This window comes from Lepus europaeus, chromosome 10 (assembly GCF_033115175.1).
Source record: "Lepus europaeus isolate LE1 chromosome 10, mLepTim1.pri, whole genome shotgun sequence".
Taxonomy (NCBI): Eukaryota; Metazoa; Chordata; class Mammalia; order Lagomorpha; family Leporidae; genus Lepus; species Lepus europaeus.
The window spans coordinates 64,611,131-64,633,096 of NC_084836.1; the positions used below are offsets into that span (position 1 = coordinate 64,611,131).

At 48.2% G+C, this 21,966-nt stretch overlaps 1 protein-coding gene across 3 annotated transcripts in view; it reads left to right on the top strand.

The window, feature by feature from the left end:
* Window positions 1-21,966, top strand: part of RNF41 (ring finger protein 41) — a 29,565-nt gene that overhangs the window by 2,097 nt on the left and 5,502 nt on the right. The window contains exons 2-4 of one of the 3 annotated variants that reach the window (XM_062203466.1): window positions 953-1,133; window positions 16,906-17,031; window positions 17,330-17,442. In XM_062203466.1, the coding sequence (XP_062059450.1) occupies window positions 17,353-17,442 (90 nt within the window). In that variant the 5' untranslated portion in view covers window positions 953-1,133; window positions 16,906-17,031; window positions 17,330-17,352. Of the gene's footprint in view, window positions 1-952; window positions 1,134-16,905; window positions 17,032-17,329; window positions 17,443-17,720; window positions 17,800-21,966 lie in introns of those variants that run through there. The other 2 variants (XM_062203465.1, XM_062203467.1) reach the window with 2 other exon arrangements.

Sequence of the window (21,966 nt, forward strand, 5' to 3'; positions counted from 1 at the left end):
TTGGACCATCTGCTGCTGCTTTCCCAGACCACAGCAGAGAGCTGGATTGGAAGAGGAGCAACTGGGACTAGAACCGGCACTCATGGGATGCTGGCGTCGCAGGCAGAGGATTAACCTGTGCCATGGCACCGGCCCCAATAAATAGTGTTTTTAATGTGGAGAATAAGGCCAGCATTGTGTTTATGTGAAATCATTTGCATGAAAGCATTTGGGGAACATAAAAACAAACATAAAAAATAAAAACATAATACCATAAGGTATTATGGGTATATGTATTATGGAGGTACGGATTTGGAATTACTGATATTACTTGTAGTATGTGCTGAATAAAAGAATCTTTTCTAGGCCGGCGCTGTGGCTTAACAGGCTAATCCTCCGCCTTGTGGCGCCGGCACACCGGGTTCTAGTCCTGGTTGGGGCGCCAGATTCTATCCCGGTTGCCCCTCTTCCAGGCCAGCTCTCTGCTGTGGCCTGGGAGTGCAGTGGAGGATGCCCAAGTGCTTGGGCCCTGCACCCCATGGGAGACCAGGAGAAGCACCTGGCTCCTGGCTTCGGATCAGCGAGATGCGCCGGCCGCAGCAGCCATTGGAGGGTGAACCAACGGCAAAAAGGAAGACCTTTCTCTCTGTCTCTCTCTCTCACTATCCACTCTGCCTGTCAAAAAAAAAAAAAAGAATCTTTTCTGTCTGCAGCATCTCCTCTTCTCTCCCTTCTGTCCTTTCCTGTCCCCTACCTGCTGTGTGTGAATCTGCTGAACCCTGTGAGTGATTCCTTGGACAGTGGTCTCTCTCCTGAGAGAGCAGCCACGTTTGCTTAGCACTGAAACCTGTGGTCCTTGCTGGAGTCATCGCCTCCCCAGCGGCCTGACTTCACCTCCTCGTCTGTCCGGTCTCACTGCCAAATGGAGGCAGCTCTCCTGACTCACGTTTCTCCTCCTTGTTCCTATTAATAGAGTGTTCCTGGTTGTGACATCACATCCATCCCCGTGGCGATGGAGCCTGTCACCAGGAAGGAAGCCTCAGTCGAATAGCCAACAAGATGGGTTACTCGGAGCATCTCCTGAGTGGCACTGAGTGGAGGCATCAGGGGGTCGGAGCCCGGTGAACAGGGAGTCTGCCCCCAACACTTGGAAGGTAAGGAGTCTTGACTGAATCCTACTCCACGTGTCAGCCCTCTTCTCTGCCGGCTGGGGTTCCTGCTGCCCCTGGGAAACCTGATTCCCAATACTCCTCTCTGCATAAAGCTTTCTGTGATTAACCCACCCCATCGTACTCATTTATGTGAGTTATATCTCATATTTATTATTATTATCTCTTAAAGATTTATTTATTTGGAAAGCAGAGTAACAGAGAGAGAGCGAGTTCTTTCATCATCTGGTTCACTCCCCAGATGGCTACAACAGCTGGGGCCAGACTGAAGCCAGGATCCTGGAACTCCATCTGAGTCTCCCGTGTAGCTGGCAGGGGCCAAGTACTTGAGCCATCACCTGCTGCCTCCCAGGCACATTAGCAGGAAGCTGGATTGGGGGCACAGAGTAGTCAGGACTCAAACCAATATGGCGCTCCAGTATTGGTTGTGGAGATCCCAAGTGGAGGCTTAACCTGCTGCTGCCCAATGCCTGCCCCTCTCACGTTTATTGGCAACTTTTATAATGGATAATTGCCTAGTAAGTTTTTTTTTTTTTAATTTTTATTTATTTATTTTTTTGACAGGCAGAGTGGATAGTGAAAGAGAGAGACAGAGAGAAAGGTCTTCCTTTGCCGTTGGTTCACCCTCCAATGGCCGCTGCGGCCGGCGCATCTCACTGATCCAAAGCCGGGAGCCAGGTGCTTCTCCTGGTCTCCCATGCGGGTGCAGGGCCCAAGGGCTTGGGCCATCCTCCACTGCCTTCCCGGGCCATAGCAGAGAGCTGGCCTGGAAGAGGGGCAACCAGGATAGAATCCGGTGCCCCAACCGGGACTAGAACCCGGTGTGCCAGCACCGCAAGGCGGAGGATTAGCCTGTTAAGCCAGGGCACCAGCTGCCTAGTAAGTTTTATGTCATGTTGTTTGTTTATCCTGTGTACTCATTGGGCTCAAACCTACATCTCAATTGAGGGCAAAGATTGTTTTTTCTACTGTGAGCAAAAGGGATATGTGGGGGCCGGCGCTGTGACGCAGCAGATTAACGCCCTGTCCTGAAGCACCAGCATCCCATGTGGGCGCCGGTTCTAGTCCTGGCTGCTCTTCTTCCGATCCAGCTCTCTGCCATGGCCTGGAAAAGCAGTGGAGGATGGCCCAAGTCCTTGGGCCTCTGCACCCATGCAGGAGACCCGGAAGAGGCTCCTGGCTTCGGATCGGCACAGCTCCGGCCGTTGCAGCCAATTGAGGAGTGAACCATCAGATGGAAGATCTCTCTCTCTCTCTCTCTGCCTCTCCTCTCTCTGTGTAACTCTGACTTTCAAATCAATAAATAAATCTTTTTTAAAAAAAAAAGGGGGATATGTGTTTAAGACGGAGGTGAGGTTTGGGACAACCACATAGGTAGTTCCTGGTGCTGATGACCAAGTGGGAAGTTGTTAGTTTTGAAGGCTGGTAAGCCTCACCTTAAGCATTCAGTGAATTCTTGAAGAATATGCCCTCCGGATTCTTCTATAAGTTGAATCAACTAAAATGTACCAAATAAGTCTAACTTTCCAGGTCCCTGTGGGCAAAGTCAGTATGGATCACAGTAGTCTAGAATTAAACAGAACTTTTGAGGCCATGTACTCTACTCCCTCCTCTCAGAAGTGGGGAAACTGAATCACTAAGAGGGAAAGTGATCTCAGTCTAAGGATTCTACTGTTATCTATTGCTACATAAAAGGATAAAATTTGTAGGGACATCTTTGAGAGCCTTTGCCACCTAATTCTTGACTAGACTGAACGTCCTACAAATTGTGTTTGTTTAGACAGGGGCTGGCCATGGGGCCCTTTCCCTAGTTGTGTGGTGGTTTGAAGCAATTGAAGCTGGAGAATCCTCTCCCCTTGCGTCTTTGTGTACGCAGGCCATGGAGGAGAGAATTGATAGAAGGGAGACTGTATAGCACTTACACCTGATTTCCACCAGAATACTTTTGCCAATGATTGGTGGCAGCATGCCTGTGCCCTAAATTATAAATCACAGGTTAGAGTGATTTTTCCTAGCATGTATAGAACATGAATGAATGCGCACTGTTTATACAACTGTACATATAGATTCAAGAAACCCTGAATAAGTGAGGGCAGTGTCCTTCAGGAACAATCTGGTTTGAAATCCTCTCTCCGGGGGTAGAAAGCATACAAAATAACCGTATCAGTAAGTTCAATGGACAGAGGAAGCTCCAGCATTCTTGTAATAGTCTGGCCAGGAGCAGAGAGGCCCCAGGTTAACGGGGCTGAGCTGAGGTTGCAGAGTTACCTGGTTTGGGTAGGCGGCTAGGAAGGCAGTCTTCAACTTGGGTTTGCAGAACTCCAGAAAGCCTGACAGACACCACAGTGCTGCTCCTCTCCAGTTTGAGTGAAACTTCCCAAGACCTTTCCCTAGCCCACATCTCAGAGAGAATATCCAGCAAATGCTGCTTCCAGTGGCTGTGGTCACTGGCTGTGACTCTGGACGTCCGTCTAGCTTCAGTATTATTAAAGCTTCTGCCGCAGGGCAGTGGGCAGCTGAATTCTTGTGAGGCATGCAGCTTGGAATTGCAGCAGGGTTGGGAGTGGTCAGGTGAGCCTAATGCCTGCATTAGCCTGCCTGTCCGTCCAGAGCTATCCCCGGGTTTGTATGTAACCTTGTCAGTGTTGGTTTCCCAAAGATGACAATAGGGAATACCCTAACCAGATTAGAAATCTAAATTATTGAGACCACACCCTGAAAGGGTGCAGTTATAGGAAGTTGGGTAAAACAGGGGGGTCCTCCTGGTGTATAAAGAAACTGTTTAGGGGCCAGTGCTGTGGCACAGCGGGTTAATGCCCTGGCCTGAAGTGCCGGCATCCCATGTGGGCGCTAGTTTGAGACCCGGCTGCTCCAATTCCTGTCCAGCTCTCTGCTGTGGCCTGGGATAGCAGTAGAAGATGGCCCAAGTCCTTGGCCTCCTACCTGGGAGACCTGGAGGAGTCTCCTGGCTCCTGGCTTCAGATCAGCTTGGCTCTGGCCATTGTGGCCAATTGTGGAGTGAACCATTGGATGGAAGACCTCTCTCTCTCTATTTATTTATTTATTTATTTTTTGGACAGGCAGAGTGGACAGTGAGAGGGAGAGAGAGAGAGAGAGAGAGAGAGAAAGGTCTTCCTTTGCCGTTGGTTCACCCCACAATGGCCGCTGTGGGTGGTGTGCTGCGGCTGGTGCACCGTGCTAATCCAAAGCCAGGAGCCAGTTGCTTATCCTGGTCTCCCATGCGAGTGCAGGGCCCAAGGACTTGGGCCATCCTCCACTGCACTCCCGGGCCACAGCAGAGAGCTGGACTGGAAGAGGAGCAACTGGGACAGAATCCGGCGCCCTGACCGGGACTAGAACCTGGTGTGCCTATTGAGCCGCGGCACCAACCTGTCTGCCTGCCTCTCTCTCTCTCTTTCTTTCTCTCTCTGTCTCCCCCTCCCTTCCCTCTCTCCCTCCCTCCCTCCCTCTCCTATCTCTGCCTCTCTCTCTCTCTCTGCCTCTCCTCTCTCAGTATAACCCTGACTTTCAAGTAAAATAAATCAATCTTTAAAAAAAAAGAAAAGAAAAGAAACCATTTAGATTTAGAATAATGCCTAGCCACCCTGACTTTGTGGTGTGAAACTTGGAGCTCCTGACCTTGGCCAGTGGTTTTCCACATCTCTCAGGTTCTCCGTACTAATGAGGGGCATGCTCAGCCATTTGTTTTAGGATCACCAGAAACCCCGTTAGAAAATTTTCAGAATTTTTTCTTGGTGTTTCTTAATAATTTTTATTTGTTTTCATTTTGTTTGAAAGGCGGAAAGATAGAGATAACACCCTCTGGTTCATTTCCCAAACATTCACAACAGTGGGGGCTGGGCTAGGCTGAAGCCAGGAGCCCAGAACTGTATTTGGGTCCCTGACATGGGCTGCAGGGACCCAAGTACTTGGTTGTTGTTGCTGTTTTAAAAATCTGTTCATTTATTTATTTGAAAGGTAGAGTTAGAAGGAGAGACAGAAAGAGAGAGGTCTGCCATCTGCTGGTTCACTCCCCAGATAGCTGCAACAACCTGGGCTGGGCCAATCCAAAGCAGGGGCCCGGAGCTTCTTGCGGGTCTCCCACATGAGTGCAGGGGTCCAAGTACTTGGGACATCTTTTGCTTCTTTCCCAGGCCATTAGAGGGAGCCAGATCGGAAGTGGAGCAGCCAGAGCTTGAATTGGAGCTCATATGAAATGCCAGTGTTGCCGGTGGTGGTTTTATTCTTGGCACCACCACATCGGCCCCAAAAAGCACTTTAAAAAAAAAACAAAAAACAAAAACCTGTCTGGGCTTCTGTTTATACATTTCTTTTTTCCTTTCTGCTTTAGAGGTATCCCTCTTTCTGTCTCCCATATGGGTAGCAGGGATCCAAGTACTTGGGCCATCATTGGTGCCTTCCCAGGCACATTCACAGGAACTGCGTCAGAAGTAGAGTAGCCTGGACTTGAACTGGCACTCTGCTATGGGGTGCCATTGTGGCAAGTGCTGGCCCCTTTTTGTAGCTTTTGACACTTCTTTTCCTTCCCATTCATTCTTCCTCTCCTTTGACTTTTTTCTTTATTTGAGGTAGAAAATATATAAAAACTTACCATGTTAACCATTTTTAAGTGCACAGTTTAGTAGTGTTGAATATATTTGCATTCTAGTGAAACAGCCCCAGAAGTTCCACATGGCAAAACTTAAACTCTGTGTCTGTGAAACAAAACTCTCACTTCTCTCTGTCTTCCTACAACTCCTTTGACCTTTGTTTTTTTTGTTGTTGTTCTTTTAAAGATTTATTATTATTATTATTATTTTTTTTGAGAGGCAGAGAGAGAGAGAGAAGTCTTCCATCCACTAGTTCACTCCCCAAATGTCAGCAATGGCCGAGCTGAAGCTAGGAGCCAGGAGCTTCTTCTGGGTCTCCCAGACAGATGCAGGGGCCCAAGGACTTGAGCCATCCTTTACTGCCTTTCCCAGGCCATAGCGGATAGTCAGATCAGAAATGGAGCAGCTGATGGCCGGCGCCGTGGCTCAACAGGCTAATCCTCCGCCTTGCGGCGCCGGCACACCGGGTTCTAGTCCTGGTTGGGGCACCGATCCTGTCCCGGTTGCCCCTCTTCCAGGCCAGCTCTCTGCTGTGGCCAGGGAGTGCAGTGGAGGATGGCCCAAGTGTTTGGGCTCTGCACGCCATGGGAGACCAGGATAAGCACCTGGCTCCTGCCATCGGAACAGCGCGGTGCGCCGGCCGCAGCGCGCTACCTCGGCGGCCATTAGAGGGTGAACCAACGGCAAAGGAAGACCTTTCTCTCTGTCTCTCTCTCTCTCACACTGTCCACTCTGCCTGTCAAAAAAATTAAAAAAAAAAAAAAAAAAAAAAAGAAATGGAGCAGCTGGAACTTGAATCGGCACTCATATGGTCTGTCGGCATTGCAGGTGGTGGCTTTACACTCTATGCCACAGCGCTGGCCCCTTTCTTTGACTTTTATGAACCTCTTTGCTCCAGAACGTTCTCCTGTCTCCAGTTGATCTTCTGTTTTTGTTGCTGTTTTATAGTCTTCTTTCATTTTTTTAATTTTCATTTAAAGTAGATAGAGATCTTCATCTGCTGGTTCACTCCCCAAATGCCCACAACAGCCAGGGCTGGGCCAAGCAGAAGCTAACACCCTAGAACTTCGTTTGGTCTCCTATGTGGGGAGCAGGGAACCAAGTAGTTGGGTCACCATCTGTTGCCTCTCAGGGTGCACATTAGCAGGAAATTGGTTTGCAGGCACTTGAACCAGGCTTTCTGATAAAGGATATTGGCATCCCAAGTGGTGTCTCAACTGCTGAGCCAATAGCCTGCCCCATATTTTTTAGACTATTTCTATAATATGATACTAAATAAATATATGTCAATGCTGTGTGGAGGTTAGGAAATTGAAATTTAAGTAAAATATTGTTTAAATATTTCTTATATACCACAATGCTAAAAATAGCAAGATGGAATGAGTGCTGACCTCAAGTTGGCTTTATTTTTAAGACAGAAGGCAGAAACAAAATGATATCAGCTTATTCCACATGTGAATGAATATAGGGTGCTCAGAGAAGGGGGTGTGAGGGCTGCAGCCAGAGAGGAAGCCTTAGGGCTGGCACTCCGGTAGCATATGTTCAAGGCAGGAGGAGAAAGGGCATTGATCTTCCAGGACAAGTGAGTGCTCTCGGAGGGGCTCCATTTCTGAAGCCAGTTACCAAACAAATGACCAGGGAAGGACACAAGCAGCAGGAGGGCAGAGGGGTGGGGAGCCAGGCAGAACCAGTGGGTGGAACTTGATTATCATCAAATGTGTTTCCAACCTAAACTTGAGCAGTGCCAGAAGTCTTAGGGACAGTTTGTTAACTTTTTGTAGGAAGTTCTTCTGTTGCCAAGTGTTTGCTGGCTTAGTGATGTATGAAGAGTCATTGTGGCTTAAGCAGCTTCCAGAACCTCATTGGCCTGGGTTCATCTGCCTCTCGTTTGTAGCTCTGTGACCTTAGTCAAGTTACAGGACCTCTTAGGCATCTGTTTTTTGGTCTGTAAACTGAGGATAAAAACTATACTTACTTCCTAGGACTTTTCTTTTTGTAAAAAAAAAAAAAAAAAAAAAAAAAAAAAGATTTATTTATTTGAAATGCCGAGTTATAGAGAGAAGAGGAGAGACAGAGATCTTCCATCTGCTGGTTCACTCCCACAAATGCCAGGGCTGGGCCACACTGAAGACAGAGAAGGCAGCTTCATCCAGGTCTCCCACCCTGCTGTAGTACTCAGGCCATTCTCTGCTGCTTTCCCAGGTGCATTAGCAGGGAACTGGATCGGAAGTGGAGCAGCCTGGCCTCGAACCGGTGCCCATATGGGATACATGGGAAATCTGTCTCTTTGTGGCTCTACCTCTGAAAAAAAAAATCTAAAAAAAAAAAAAGTGATATTACAGAGCAGGCATTTAGCCCAGTTATTAAGATGCTGGTTGACAGGCTTGCATCCTGTATTGGAGTACCTGGGTTTGATATTTGCCTCCGGCTCCTGACCAGTTTCCTGCTAATCTACATCTTGGGAGGCAGCATTGACAGCTCAGGTAGTTGGGTTCCTGCTACCCACATGAGACCTGAATTGAGTTCTTGGCTTCCTGCTTCAGCCCAGCACAGTCCTGGCTATTGAGAGCATTTGAGGGGTGAATCAGCAAATGGGAACTCTCTCTCTCTCTCTCTCTGCCTCTCAAATAAATACAAATTTTAAAAAATCATATTACAAAAGTGTTAACTGTGGGGCTGGCACTGTGCAATAGTGGGTAAAGCTGCTGCCTGTGGTCCCAGCATCCCATATGGGCACAGGTTCGAGTCCTGTCTGCTCCACTTCTGATGCAACTCTCTGCTATGGCCTGGGAAAGCAGTAGAATTTGGCCCAAGTCCTTGGGCCCCTGCACCCACATGGGAGATCTGGAAGAAACTCCTGGCTCCTGGCTTTGGATCGGCTCAGTTCCATCCATTATAGCCATCTGGGGAGTGAACCAGCAGATGGAAAACCTCTCTCTCTGCCTCTGCCTCTCTCTAACTCTCTGACTTTCAAATAAATGAAATCTTTTTTTTTTTTTTTTTAATGTGTTAACTGCAAATAGATTTTGTTTTAGAGGAAAAGTTGGTCACCAAACCAACCAACCAGGCATGAGAGGAATGGTAAAATATACTTTAATCAAGGTTTAGACTGGAGGATTGGAAATTCTTACCACTAGAACATGAACTTTGTGAGAGCAGGGGCCATTCTGTCTCAGCCATGCCTGAATCTATGAGTAGCAAAGAAGGACAATTGAAAGAATGCATGTATGGCCAGTGCCGCGGCTCAATAGGCTAATCCTCCACCTTGTGGTGCCAGCACACCAGGATCTAGTCCCAGTCAGGGCGCCGGATTCTGTCCCGGTTGCCCCTCTTCCAGCCAGCTCTCTGCTCTGGCCAGGGAGTGCAGTGGAGGATGGCCCAAGTGCTTAGGCCCTGCACCCGCATGGGAGACCAGGAGAAGCACCTGGCTCCTGGCTTCGGATCAGCACGGTGTGCTGGCCTCAGCATGCCGGCCGCGGCGGCCATTGGAGGGTGAACCAATGGCAAAGGAAGACCTTTCTCTCTGTCTCTCTCTCTCTCTCTCACTGTCCACTCTGCCTGTCAAAAATTTAAAAAAAAAAAAAAAAAGAATACATGTATAGCAAGCAAGTGCTGGGAAAGGACAGGAGAGGAGCTCATACTTGATGTTTGGCTCTTTTTAAGATTTATTTTATTTGAAAGTCATAGTTAGGGAGAGATACAGGGTGAGAGAGATCTTTAGTCTGCTGGTTCACTCCAAGCATGGCCTCAGTGGCCAGGGCTGGGCCAGATTGAAGCCAGGAGCTTCTTCCAGGACACCCACATGGGTGCAGAGGCTCAAGCACTTGGGCCATCCTTTGCTGCTTTCCCAGGTGCCTTTAGCAGGGAGCCGGATCGGAAGTGAAGCAGCCAGGACTTGAGCTGGTGCCCATATGGGATGCTGGCGTCTCAGGTAATGGCTTTACACGCTATGCCACAGTGCTACCCTGGCTTTTTAAAAGTTATTATGCATTTGTTTAAATGAATAAACAATTATTATTTAGAGAGGGAGAGAGAAAGATCTTCGATCTACTGGTTCATTCTCCAAATGACTGCAACAGCCAGGACTGGGCCAGGCTGAAGCCAGGAGCTAGGAATCCATTCAGATCTTCCATGTGGATGACGGGCCCGAGCACTAGGACCATCATACACGGTTTACATCATGCATTAGTGGGAAACCGGATCCATCTCCAGCACAGTGTACCTGGGACTTGAACCAGTTACTCCTATAAGGGATCTATGCATCCCATCCAGTAGCTTAATCTGCTTTGCCACAGTTCTAGTCCTTAAACTTTTTTTAATACTGAATTTTTACAATTTTCTAAAAGGTCCCACTTCCTTTCATCTTCCCTCCTGTTTTCTTTTTTCTTTTTTTTTTTTCTACACAGCTGTTAGACTCACTTGTGTAAAACAGAAAACTGATTATGTCAGTTTCTTGCTTAAAATTCTGCAGGTGTACATGCTCAAAGTCTCCCCACAATTTTCTTACTAATTACAAAGGAAAGCTAGTAACTCTACAGGAGGGAAAGTTGGGAGACAACACTTAACCAGAGGGTTAACGTTCCCATCACCAGTGACGATACAGATCAGCACCACGTGCCCCTGATGGGACGCAGCAGGAACCTGGCATCATTGCAGTGGTGTTTTTGCCCCAAAATGAAAACTTCACTTTAATCGTGAAGAGTCATTTGACGAATGAAAATTGAGATACATTGTCATTTAAGTGGTCTGTGTTCTTAAATATGTCAAAGTCATGAAAGGCAGAAAGACTTTCAGATTAAAGGAGTTTTTAAAATCTGGATGATGGGCCCGGTGCTGTGGCTCACTTGGTTAATCCTCCGCCTGTGGCACCGGCATCCCATATAGGTGCCGAGTTCTAGTCCCAGTTGCTCCTCTTCCAGTCCAGCTCTCTGCTGTGGCCCAGGAGGGCAGTGGAGGATGGCCCAAGTGCTTGGGTGCCTGCACCCGCGTGGGAGACCAGGAGGAAGCACCTGGCTCCTGGCTTCGGATCAGCGCAACTCTGGCCGAGGCGGTCATTTAGAGAGTGAACCAACGGAAAAGGAAGACCTTTCTCTCTGTCTCTCTTTCAGTGTCTAATTCTAGCTGTCAAAAAAAAAGGAAAAAATAAAATCTGGATGAGTCCATGAGACACATAGGACTACCTCAGTGTCCATTTCCTGATATTCTTAAGTTCACTATCGTTAGCCAAGAGAATGTTCTTTTAAGGAAATTCTCTGTAACATGTTTAGGGATAAAAGTGTGAAGTCTGAAATTTACTCCTAGTTTTTTAGAAAAACTTTAAAAATTCATCTGGTTGCATATGTAGAGAGAATTATATAATAAATGTGGTACAGTCTTAACGTTTGGGAAATGTAAATGAAGGGTATGTAAATTCTTTGCACTATTATCACAACTTTTTTGTGAGTCTGAAATTGTCAAAAAATTAAAACATACAAACTGGTGGCCAGCGTCGCTGTCTGCAGTACTGGCATCCCATATGGACTCTGGTTAGAGTTGCTCCACTTATGATCCCTCTCTCTGCTAACACTTGGGAAAACTGCAGAAGATAGTTCAAATGCTTGGGCCCCAGCACTCACAGGGGAGACCCAGAAGAGGCTCCTAGCTTCAGATTGGCCCAGCTCTGGCCATTGCAGCCATCTGGGGAGAGAACCAATTGGGGAGTGAACCAGTGAATGGAAGATTCTCTCTCTCTCTCTCTCTCTCTCTCTGTGTGTGTGTGTGTGTGTGTGTCTCCCTTCAACTTTGCCTTCCAAATCAATAAATAAATCTTAAAAAAAAAAAAGTACAAATTGACATCCACAGGGCCAACACTGTGGTGTGCTGGATTAAGCTGGCATCCCATATGAGGCCTGGTTTGAGTCTTGGCTGTTCCACTTCTGATCCAGGTCTCTGCTGATGCACCTGGGAAAGCAGTGGAAGATGGGCCCAGGTCCTTGGATCCCTGTACCCATGTGGGAGACCTGGATGAAGCTCCTGGCTCCTACTTGGCTTGACCCAGGCCTGGCTATTGTGGCCATTTGGGAAGTGAACCACTGGGTGGAAGATCTCTTTCTCTGTCTCTTCCTCTCTCTCTAACTCTGCCTTTCAAATAAATAAATTTTTTTTAAAAATTAAAAATGATGCCCCAGGCTTCGCAATGCTAGGAATTTCTTCCAAGTCTCCCTTGTGGGCACAGGTGTCCAAGCACTTGAGCCATCATCCCCTGCTTTCCCAGACACATTAGCAGGGAGCTGGATCAGAAGTGGAGCAGCAAACTGGTACCCCTATGGGATGCCAGCACCTCAGGCAGGGGTTTAATCCACTATGCCACAATGCCAGCCCCTTTTAGGCTAATTCTTTTTTATTTTTAAAAAGTTTATTTATTTATTTGAGAGGCAGAGTTACAGACAGAGAAAGAGACAGAGAGAAAAGTCTTCCATCTGCTGGTTCATTCCCCAAATGGCCACAACAGCTGGAGCTGAGCCAACCCGAGGCCAAGAGCCAGGAGCTTCTTCCTCGACTCTCCACACGGGTGCAGGGTCCCAAGCACTTGAGGCATCTTCCACTGCTTTCCCAGGCCATTAGCAGGGAGCTGGATTGGAAGAGGAGCATCCAGGACATGAACTGGCGTCCACATGGGATGCCAGCGCCACAGGCAGAGGCTTAGCCTATTATACCACAGCGCCTAGTGTAATTCTAACTAGCCTACTACACCAGGGCCCTTAGTGCTGGACTCCTGCCTTCTTTGTCTTCATCCTTATTTTTTTTAAAGATTTATTTATTTGAAAGAGTTACACAGAGAGAGGAGAGAAGGAGAAGCAGAAAGAGGTCCTCTGTCCACTGGTTCATTCCCCAGTTGGCTGCAACAGCCAGAGCACCTGCCGATCCGAAGCCAGGAGCTTCTTCTGGGTATCCCACGTGGGTATAGGGGCCCAAGGATTTGGGCCATCTTGCACTACTTGCCCAGGCCATAGCAGAGAGTTGGATCAGAAGTGGAGCAACCAGGACTCGAACCAGCAGCCATATGGTATGCCGGCACTGCAGGCGGCGGCTTTATCCACTGTGCCACAGCACCAGCCCCTGTCTTCATCTTTCAACACATCTCTACACAAACCCTGTGCTGTTTTCTAGTTATGTTTCATGTTATTTTATTTACTTCAAAAGGCCCAGGCCCTGCTCTGACTCTAATGCCTTTTCTCAGCCAGGACCACTTTTTTCCCCCAGAGGATATTTTTATTAAAGATTTATTTATTTATTTGAAAGACAGAGTAACAGAGAGAGGGAAAGATGGAAAGAGAGAGGCCTTGCATCTGTTGGTTTACTCCCCAAATGACTGCAGTGGCCAGAGCTGGGACAGGCCAAACTTTGTTTGGATCTCCCACGTGGATGTGGTAGTTGGGCCATCTCCTGCTGCTTTCTCAGGCGCATTAGCAGGGAGCTGGATCAGAAGTGGGGACTAGAACCAGTGCCCATAAAGAATGCAGCTGGGCCAGCACTATGGTATAGGAGGCTAAGCCTCCACCTGCAGTGCCAGCATCCCATATGGGCAACTATTCTAGAACCAGCTGCTCTTCTTCCAATCCAGCTGTTAATGGCCTGGGAAAGCAGTGGAAGATGGTCTAAGTCCTTGGGTCCTGCACCTGTGTGGGAGACTCAGAAGAAGCTTCTGGCTCCTGCCTTCAGATTGGCCCAGTGCTGGCCGTTGTGGCCATTTGGGGAGTGAACCAGCGGATGGAAGACCTTGTTCTCTGTCTCTCTCCCTCTCTGTAACTCCACCTCATAAATAAATAAATAAAATCTTTAAAAAGAAAATAGAAAAAGAGTGCTGCTGATTAAGCACCACAGCCCTACCCTACCTCTCTCTCACCATGGATATTTGCCAGTGTCTGCAGACATATGTAGTTGTCACTCCTGGGGGATTGCTACTGACACCTAGTGGGTAGATACCACACGACAGCCCCCACAGCAAATAATTTTCTAGTTCCAAGTGACTCTGCTGCTGAGGTTGAGAAAGCTTGTTGAAAACATACCTTGTAAGCCAAGTCTGTGAAGTCTTTGCAAGCCATATCCGGTCTGATTGAGAACTGTCTCTTCTGCACTCCTCATACCTGTGCTAATCTCCCCACCACTTACCTTAGGGAACTAGAATTCATTAAAGAGAAATTTTCCACCTGCTGGTTCACTCCCCAAATATCTATAGTAACTAAGGCTGGGCCAGGCTGAAGCCAGGAGCCAGGAACTCCATCTGGGTTTCCCACATGGGTGGCAGGGGCCTAAGTACCTGAACCATCATCTGCTGCTTCCCAGGGTACATATTAGCAAGAAGGTGGATGGGAAACAGCGCAACTGAGATTTGAATCAGACACTCCAGAATGATTCAGGTATCCCAGCTGGCGTAAGCTGCAGTGCCACAGCCCTTGCCCCTGGCTAATCTTTTAAAAATCTGGTTTTAGGTTAGAAGGATAAAATGTTGTAAATTTTTCCTTCCCTTTCAAACTTCTGAGGTGATGCTAGGATTCTGCCTTGCTTTTTCTATGAGTCAGGACTCTTTTGGTTGTGAGATACAGCAACAAAACTCAAAATCACTTAGGCAAAAAGATGAAGATAGGGCGTCTCTCAGAACCCAAAGATAGGAAGGCAGCTGGGTCTTGGGACAAACCAGGGGCTCTGAAATCTCAGGACTCTCTCCCATGCCTTTCCAGCCGTGACTGTCTTTCCTTTTCCTTGCAGACCTGATTTCTGTGTTCCTCATTTCACACGGAAGCTAGGGAAGAGCCAGCTCAGACTCTTAGGAGTGGGATTCATTGGCCCCACCCGCCTTGGCTCAGTCAGCTGTGGCCTCAAGGTGCTAATAAGGCAACTCCCACTGGAGCCATGTGGCAGGAGAAAGGGAATATCATTCCTGGAGTGTGGCCGCATGTGAATGACACCAGAGGGATTTGACTGCTGCACTCCATGATCTAGGTCCCTGTAAGGACAGACACTGGGCTGCTCGTGTTCTCTCACCTCCAGCCTGACTTTTTAGTTCAGTGAGTTTAGTTTGCAAAAGACCTTCACTTCCTTACATCCTTAATATAATCATTTATATGCTGACCCTATCCCATCACCACTTACAGATTACTCAAGAGAATTCTATCCTTTGCTTCTTTTTTGTTCAATTATATTGGCCTAGGACAGAAGATCAAAGGTCTGAGGAGAGACAAATACATGGTAGGTGCCTCCCTTCTTGCTCCATGTTGTAGGAAACAGCCCAGGGTTGTTTACACTGACAGTTTCAAAAGAATGTTCATAAGCCCAAGCCTGAACTTTGGGCCCCAGAGACAAGAGAGCAGGTATACGAGAAGGCTTTAAAAAGTTTATGGGAAGGGGCGCAACAGGTAAAGCCACCGCCTGCAGTGCCAGCATCCCAAATGGGCGCCGGTTCGTGTCCACTTCCAGTCCAGCTTTCTGCTATGGCCTGGGAAAGCAGTATAAGATGGCTCAAGTCCTTAGGCTCCTGCACCCGTGTGAGAAGACCTGGAGGAACTTTCTGGCTCCTGGCTTCAGATCTGTGCAGCTCCAGCTGTTGCGACCAATTTTTTTTTTTTTTTTTTTTGACAGGCAGAGTGGACAGTGAGAGAGAGAGAGAGAGAGAGAGAGAAAGGCCTATGATTAGTGTTTTTTTTTTTTTTTTTTTGACAGGCAGAATGGACAGTGAGAGAGAGAGACAGAGAGAAAGGCCTATGATTAGTTTTTTTTTTTTTTTTTTTTTTTTTTTTTTTTTTTGACAGGCAGAATGGACAGTGAGAGAGAGACAGAGAGAAAGGTCTTCCTTTTTGCCGCTGGTTCACCCTCCAATGGCCGCCGCGGTAGGCGCGCTGCGGCCGCCACACCGCGCTAATCCGATGGCAGGAGCCAGGTGCTTCTCCTGGTCTCCCATGGGGTGCAGGGCCCAAGCACTTGGGCCATCCTCCACTGCACTCCCTGGCCACAGCAGAGAGCTGGCCTGGAAGAGGGGCAACCGGGACAGAATCCAGCACCCCGACCGGGACTAGAACCTGGTGTGCCGGTGCCGCAAGGCGGAGGATTAGCCTAGTGAGCCGTGGCGCCGGCCCTATGATTAGTCTTTGAAATCATTTACTAATTTGTGTTTTAAATGTATACTTATGTAATGACTTGCGATAGTAGGATTGTTTATTGAGTAAGCTTCCCTCCCCTCCAAGCTGTTGGGGACATTTGAGGAGTGAATCAGTGGGTAGATGATCTCTTTCTCTCTCTTCCTTTTCCCATAGCTCTGTCACTCAAATAAATAAAAGTAAATAAATACATTTTTAAAAAAGATTTATTTATTTATTTGAAATGCAGAGTTACAGATAGGTAGAGGCAGAGAGGAGAAAGAGGTCTTTCATCTGCTAGTTCACTCCCCAGATGGACACAACGGCTGGAACTGGGCCAATCTGAAGCCAGGAACCAGGAGCTTCTTCTGGATCTCCCATATGGTACAGGGGCCCAAGGACTTGGGCCATCTTCTACTGCTTTCCCAGGCAATAGCAGAGAGGTGGATCAGAAGTGGAGCAGCCGGGACTTGAACCGGTGCCCATATGAGATGCCAGCACTGCAGGTGGCAGCTTTACAATGCTACGTCACAGCGCCAGCCCCAATAAATAATTTTTTAAAAAATTAACGGCACCTCTGTCTCTCCCTGTCTCTGACTCTGTCTCCTCCCCCCACAACTCTGCCTATCAAATATAATAAATAAGTCTTTAAAAAAAATTAATGGGGGCCTAGCATTGTCTAAGTTAAGCCACTGCAGGTTAACTTAACTGCAGGTTAAGCCACCACCTATAATGCAGGCATCCTGTATTGGAGTGCCAAATTGAGTCCTGGCTGCTCTGCTTCAGACTCATCTTCCTGCTAATGCCTGGGAAAGCAGTAGAAGATGGCCTGAGTACTTGTGCTCGTGCCACCCACGTGGAAGACCTGGATAGAGTTCTGGCTCCTAGCTTTGCCCTGGCCCAGCTGCAGCCATTTTGGCCCTTTAGGGAGTGACCCAGCAGAAGGAAGATCTCTTTCTCGTCTCCTCTTCTTTGTCTGTCATTCTACTCTTCAAACAAATAAAATCTTTTTTTTTTTTTTTTTTTTTTTGACAGGCAGAGTGGACAGTGAGAGAGAGACAGAGAGAAAGGTCTTCCTTTGCCGTTGGTTCACCCTCCAATGGCCGCCGGGGCCAGCGCGCTACGGCCGGCGCATCATGCTGATCCGATGGCAGGAGCCAGGTGCTTCTCCTGGTCTCCCATGGGGTGCAGGGCCCAAGCACTTGGCCCATCCTCCACTGCACTCCTGGGCCACAGCAGAGAGCTGGCCTGGAAGAGGGGCAACCGGGACAGAATCCGGCACCCCGACTGGGACTAGAACCCGGTGTGCCGGTGCCGCAAGGCAGAGGATTAGCCTATTGAGCCGCGGCGCCAGCCAACAAATAAAATCTTAACAACAACAACAAAATCTTGGCAGTGAGTTCATGTTTACCCTATATACCTTGGTTCTGAACTGCTCTTTTTCTGTTTTTCCTCCCAGGACCTGGGTTTCAGTGATGAGACATGGGGTATGATGTAACTCGTTTCCAGGGGGATGTTGACGAAGACCTTATCTGTCCCATCTGCAGTGGAGTCTTGGAGGAGCCAGTACAGGTGAGTTGGTCTGATGTCAACCTTAGTGGGGTGAAAGGCGGCGGAGCCTGCTCTTAGGGTTTGGGACCCCTGGGAAGTCACTGTATCCTGCCTCTACTCTCCTGCCCCAGTGGAGGTTTGGAACAGAGGAACAGTGGTAGCCACAGGGTAGGGCCTTGCAGAGTCCATCTCAAGGTGGATACCACACAGGTCCAGTGAGTGGTTCAGATGGTCTTCTAGGTCACCTTGGGGTTTTTCTGCTGTCAAATGGTCAGCTGCTTGTTTCCGGCTTCTGACAGTATCTTGGTGGCTTCCTTTCCTCTCTGGGAACTCTGGGCTCCATCTTCCTGCCTGTGATTTAACTTCTGCACTTTCCAGGTAAGTTCTCTCTGCAGTTTGATGATACAGTGCTTCAGGTCATCAGCCAGACTCCCTGCAGGCGCATTTAGCCTGCCTACTGCCTGATAGGGAGTGGGGAAGTGTACATACCATTTTCCCTGGGATCTGTTGACAAGACCAGCTTGTGATGCAGTCGAGAACTCTGCATTTTTATATGACAGCTGGCACCTTTAGTAAGTGTCCCTCAGCCAGCCTTGTCAGACCTGAGGTAGCCACATCTTACTGGGCAGTGTAAGGAAGCCTCACAGCTGCCACGCAGTACAGTGATTAAGACGCATCCTTCACACGGCGTCCTGGAGGGTCCTCACTGCCCTCGGCTGTGAGTGCTGCTTGATCTCTGCCACTCCTAGCCAGCTAGCGATGATCCTGTTTTCTAAACCAGGACACCAGTAAGTGGTGTCTTACGTCCCTTCCCCCATTCATTGCTTATGTAACTCCCATGGGCTCCCCTTAAGCCTCTGGGTTTATCCTTTCTTTCTAGTTTCCAACCACCCAAAGAAGTACAGACACTTGAGCTGAATAAAATTCAGGCTGCATTTAAAGATTTATTTAGTTGAAAGGCAGAGTTACAGAGAAAGAGAGAAGGCAAGACAGAGAATCTTCCATCTGCTGGTTCTCTCCCCAGATGGCCACAGTGGCAGGCTGGCCAGGCAAAAACTAGGAGTCAGGAGCTTATTCCCAGTCTCCCACATGGGTGCAAGGGCCCAAGGACTCAGGCCATCCTCTACTGCTTTCTCATGCCATTAGCAGGGATATGGATCAGAAGTGGAATAGCCGAGAGCCGGCGCCGCGGCTCAATAGGCTAATCCTCCGCCTTGCAGCGCCAGCACACCGGGTTCTAGTCCCGGTTGGGGTGCTGGATTCTGTCCCGGTTGCCCCCCTTCCAGGCCAGCTCTCTGCTGTGGCCAGGGAGTGCAGTGAAGGATGGCCCAAGTGCTTGGGCCCTGCACCCCATGGGAGACCAGGAGAAGCACCTGGCTCCTGCCATCGGATCAGCACGGTGCGCCGGCCGCAGCGCGCTGGCTGTGGCGGCCATTGGAGGGTGAACCAATGGCAAAGGAAGACCTTTCTCTCTGTCTCTCTCTCTCACTGTCCACTCTGCCTGTCAAAAAAAAAGAAAAAGAAGAAGAAGTGGAATAGCTGGGACACAAACTGGTGCCCATGTGGGATGCTGGTGCCACAGACCATGGCTTAACCCACTGCACCACAGCACTAGCCTCTGGACCCTTTCTAGGTCTGTGCAGCCTCCAGCCACAAAAGGCATATTGATGAGAGTAGAGCAAACTCTCCTGGGGTGTCGAGAGGTCGTGGGGTGTGTCAGGTTGGCTCCTCACCCTGGCAGGGCCTTGTCTGTATTCTGGTACTGTCATTTAAAGTGAGTCACTCAGGATTTACCATCTGAGGAGCAGACCAGGCCTCATGTTGCCAGGTTAACAGGCCCCTGCTATGGGTACTGATTTACCCCTATCATAACTATTTTTTGAATAGGTAATATATTTATATAGATCAGAAATCAAAATAAAAAGGTATATGGTGAGAACCATCATTTTGTATTCTTCTGGTATATATCTAGACTATGAAAGCATAAATAAGGGCCGGGCTGTGGCGTAGTGGGTAAAGCCCTGGTCTGCAATGCCAACATCCCATATGGGTGCTGGTGTGAGTCCTGGCTGCTCCACTTCCCATCCAGCTCCCTGCTAATGTGCCTGAGAAAGCAGCAGAAGATGAGCCAAGTCCTTAGGCCCTGCACCCACGTGGGAGACCTGGAAAGAGCTCCTGGCTTCAGATTAGCTCAGCTCTGGCTGTTTGGGGAGTGAATCAGTGGATGGGAGACCCCTCTTTCTCTTTTTGCCTCTCTCTGTAACTCTTTCAAATAAATAAAATAAATCTTAAAAAATTTCTTTAAAAAAAGTATATAGAGATACTATTTTCAAAAAAATTTTTTGACAGGCAGAGTGGACAGTGAGAGAGAGAGAGAGACAAAGAGAAAGGTCTTCCTTTGCCGTTGGTTCACCCTCCAATGGCCGCTGTGGCCGGCGCACCGCGCTGATCCAAAACCAGGAGCCAGGTGCTTATCCTGGTCTCCCATGGGGTGTAGGGCCCAAGCACTTGGGCCATCCTCCACTGTACTCCCGGGCCATAGCAGAGAGCTGGCCTGGAATGGGGGCAACCAGGACAGAATCCGGCACCCCAACCGGGACTAGAACCCGGTGTGCCGGTGCCGCAAGGCAGAGGATTAGCCTGTTGAGCCACGGCGCTGGCCAAGATACTATTTTAATATATTGGGAGGGGTCCACTTTTCTTATATAAAAGTTAACCTGTAAGAAAATTATTTTCATTTATTTGAAAGACAGAAAGAAACAGAGATGTTCTGTCCACTGGTTCATTTCCCAAATGCTCATAACAACCAGGGCTAGACCAAGCTGAAGCCAGGAGTTGAGAACTCAATCTAGGTCTCTAACTTGGACAGCAAACACCCACATACTGGAGCCATCACCTGCTGCCTTTCAGGCTGTGCACTAATAGGAAGGTGGAATCAGAAGTGGAGCTGGGATTCAACCCAAGCACTCTGATAATGGGATGCAGGTGTCCCAGGTAGCATCTTTTTTTTTTTTTTTAAGATTTATTTATTTTATTTGAAAGAGTTACAGAGAGACAGAGAGATCTTCCATCTGCTGGTTCACCCCCCAAATGGCTATGATGGCTAGAGCTGGGCCAGACGAAAGCCAAGACAAGGATCCTCTTACAGGTCTCCCACATGGGTGCAGGAGCCCAAGTACTTGGGCTATCTGCTGCTGCTTTCCCAGGCACATTAGTAGGGAGCTGAATTGGAAGTGGAACATCCAGGAGTCGAACTTGTACCCATATGGCATGCTGGAGTCTCAGGCGATAGCTTAATCCAGTATGCCACAGCACCAGCCCCCAAGTGGCATGTTAATCACTACTATAAGGGCCCACCCCACAAGAGAGAGAGCTAGAGGAAGGGGACCAGTTGTTGTAGCACAGACGTTACCTGAGATGCTCATATCTCATATGGGCACTGGTTCACATTCTGACTGCTCCCCATCTGATCCAGCTCCCTGCTAATGGCTGTGGAAAAGCAGCAAAAGATGGCCCAAGTATTTGGGTTCCTGCAACCAACAGATGAAGCTTCTGATTTTGGCCTGCCCGAATCCCAGCTGTTGCAGCCATCTGGGAAGTAAACCAGTAGATGCCTCTCTGCTTCTCCCTCTTTCTCTCTTTCAAATAAATAAGTAAATCTTTAAAAAAAAAAAAAAAAAAAAATATATATATATATATATATATATATATATATATATATATATCTCGAGGAAGAACATTAACCCAGACAAGCAAAGGTCCTGAGACAAGAATGAGCTGGGTGTGATCGAGGAACAGAAAGCAAGCAAAGGGACTGGTGCTGTGGTGTAGCAGGCTAAGCCTCCGCCTGCAGCACTGGCATTCCATGTGGCTGCTGGTTTGATTCCTGGCTGCTCCATTTCCTATTGCGCTCCCTGCTAATGCACCTGGGAAAGCAGCAGAAGATGGCCCAAGTGCTTGGGCTCCTGCACTAACTTGGGAGACTCGGAAGAAGCTGCTGGCTCCTGCCCTTGGACTGGCGGAGCTCCGGCCACTGTAGCCATCTGAGGATTGGACCAGCAGATGGAAAAAATCTCTCCTTTTGTCTCTCTCTCTTCCTGTAACTCTGCCTTTCAAATAAAACAAATCTTTAAAATAAAAATACTTTAAAAAAAAAAAAAAAAGAAAGAAAACCAAAATGCCCTAAACACTACTAGGAGCATGGTGTGAGGTGAGGCAAGGTCAGAGGCACAGGGATAGATCAGGCAGAGTTTCATGGTCCTAAGTAGGAGTTTGGATTTATGTCAGGTACAATGGGAAACATTGTAATGTTTGAAGCAGGCAAGTGATACAGTGTGGTTTGTATTTGTAAATGATCACCTTGGCTGCTCAATGTACAGTAGATTATAATGGGGTGAGGTAGAAGTTGGGCAACCAACTAGAAGACTTATTTAGTAATTCAGGTGAGAGGTGATGGCAGGCTTGACCTGCATTAACTACAGAGAAGGAGAGGGGTGGGCAGATTCAGGAGTTTTTTTGGAAGGGGGCAAGATGATATGATCTGTA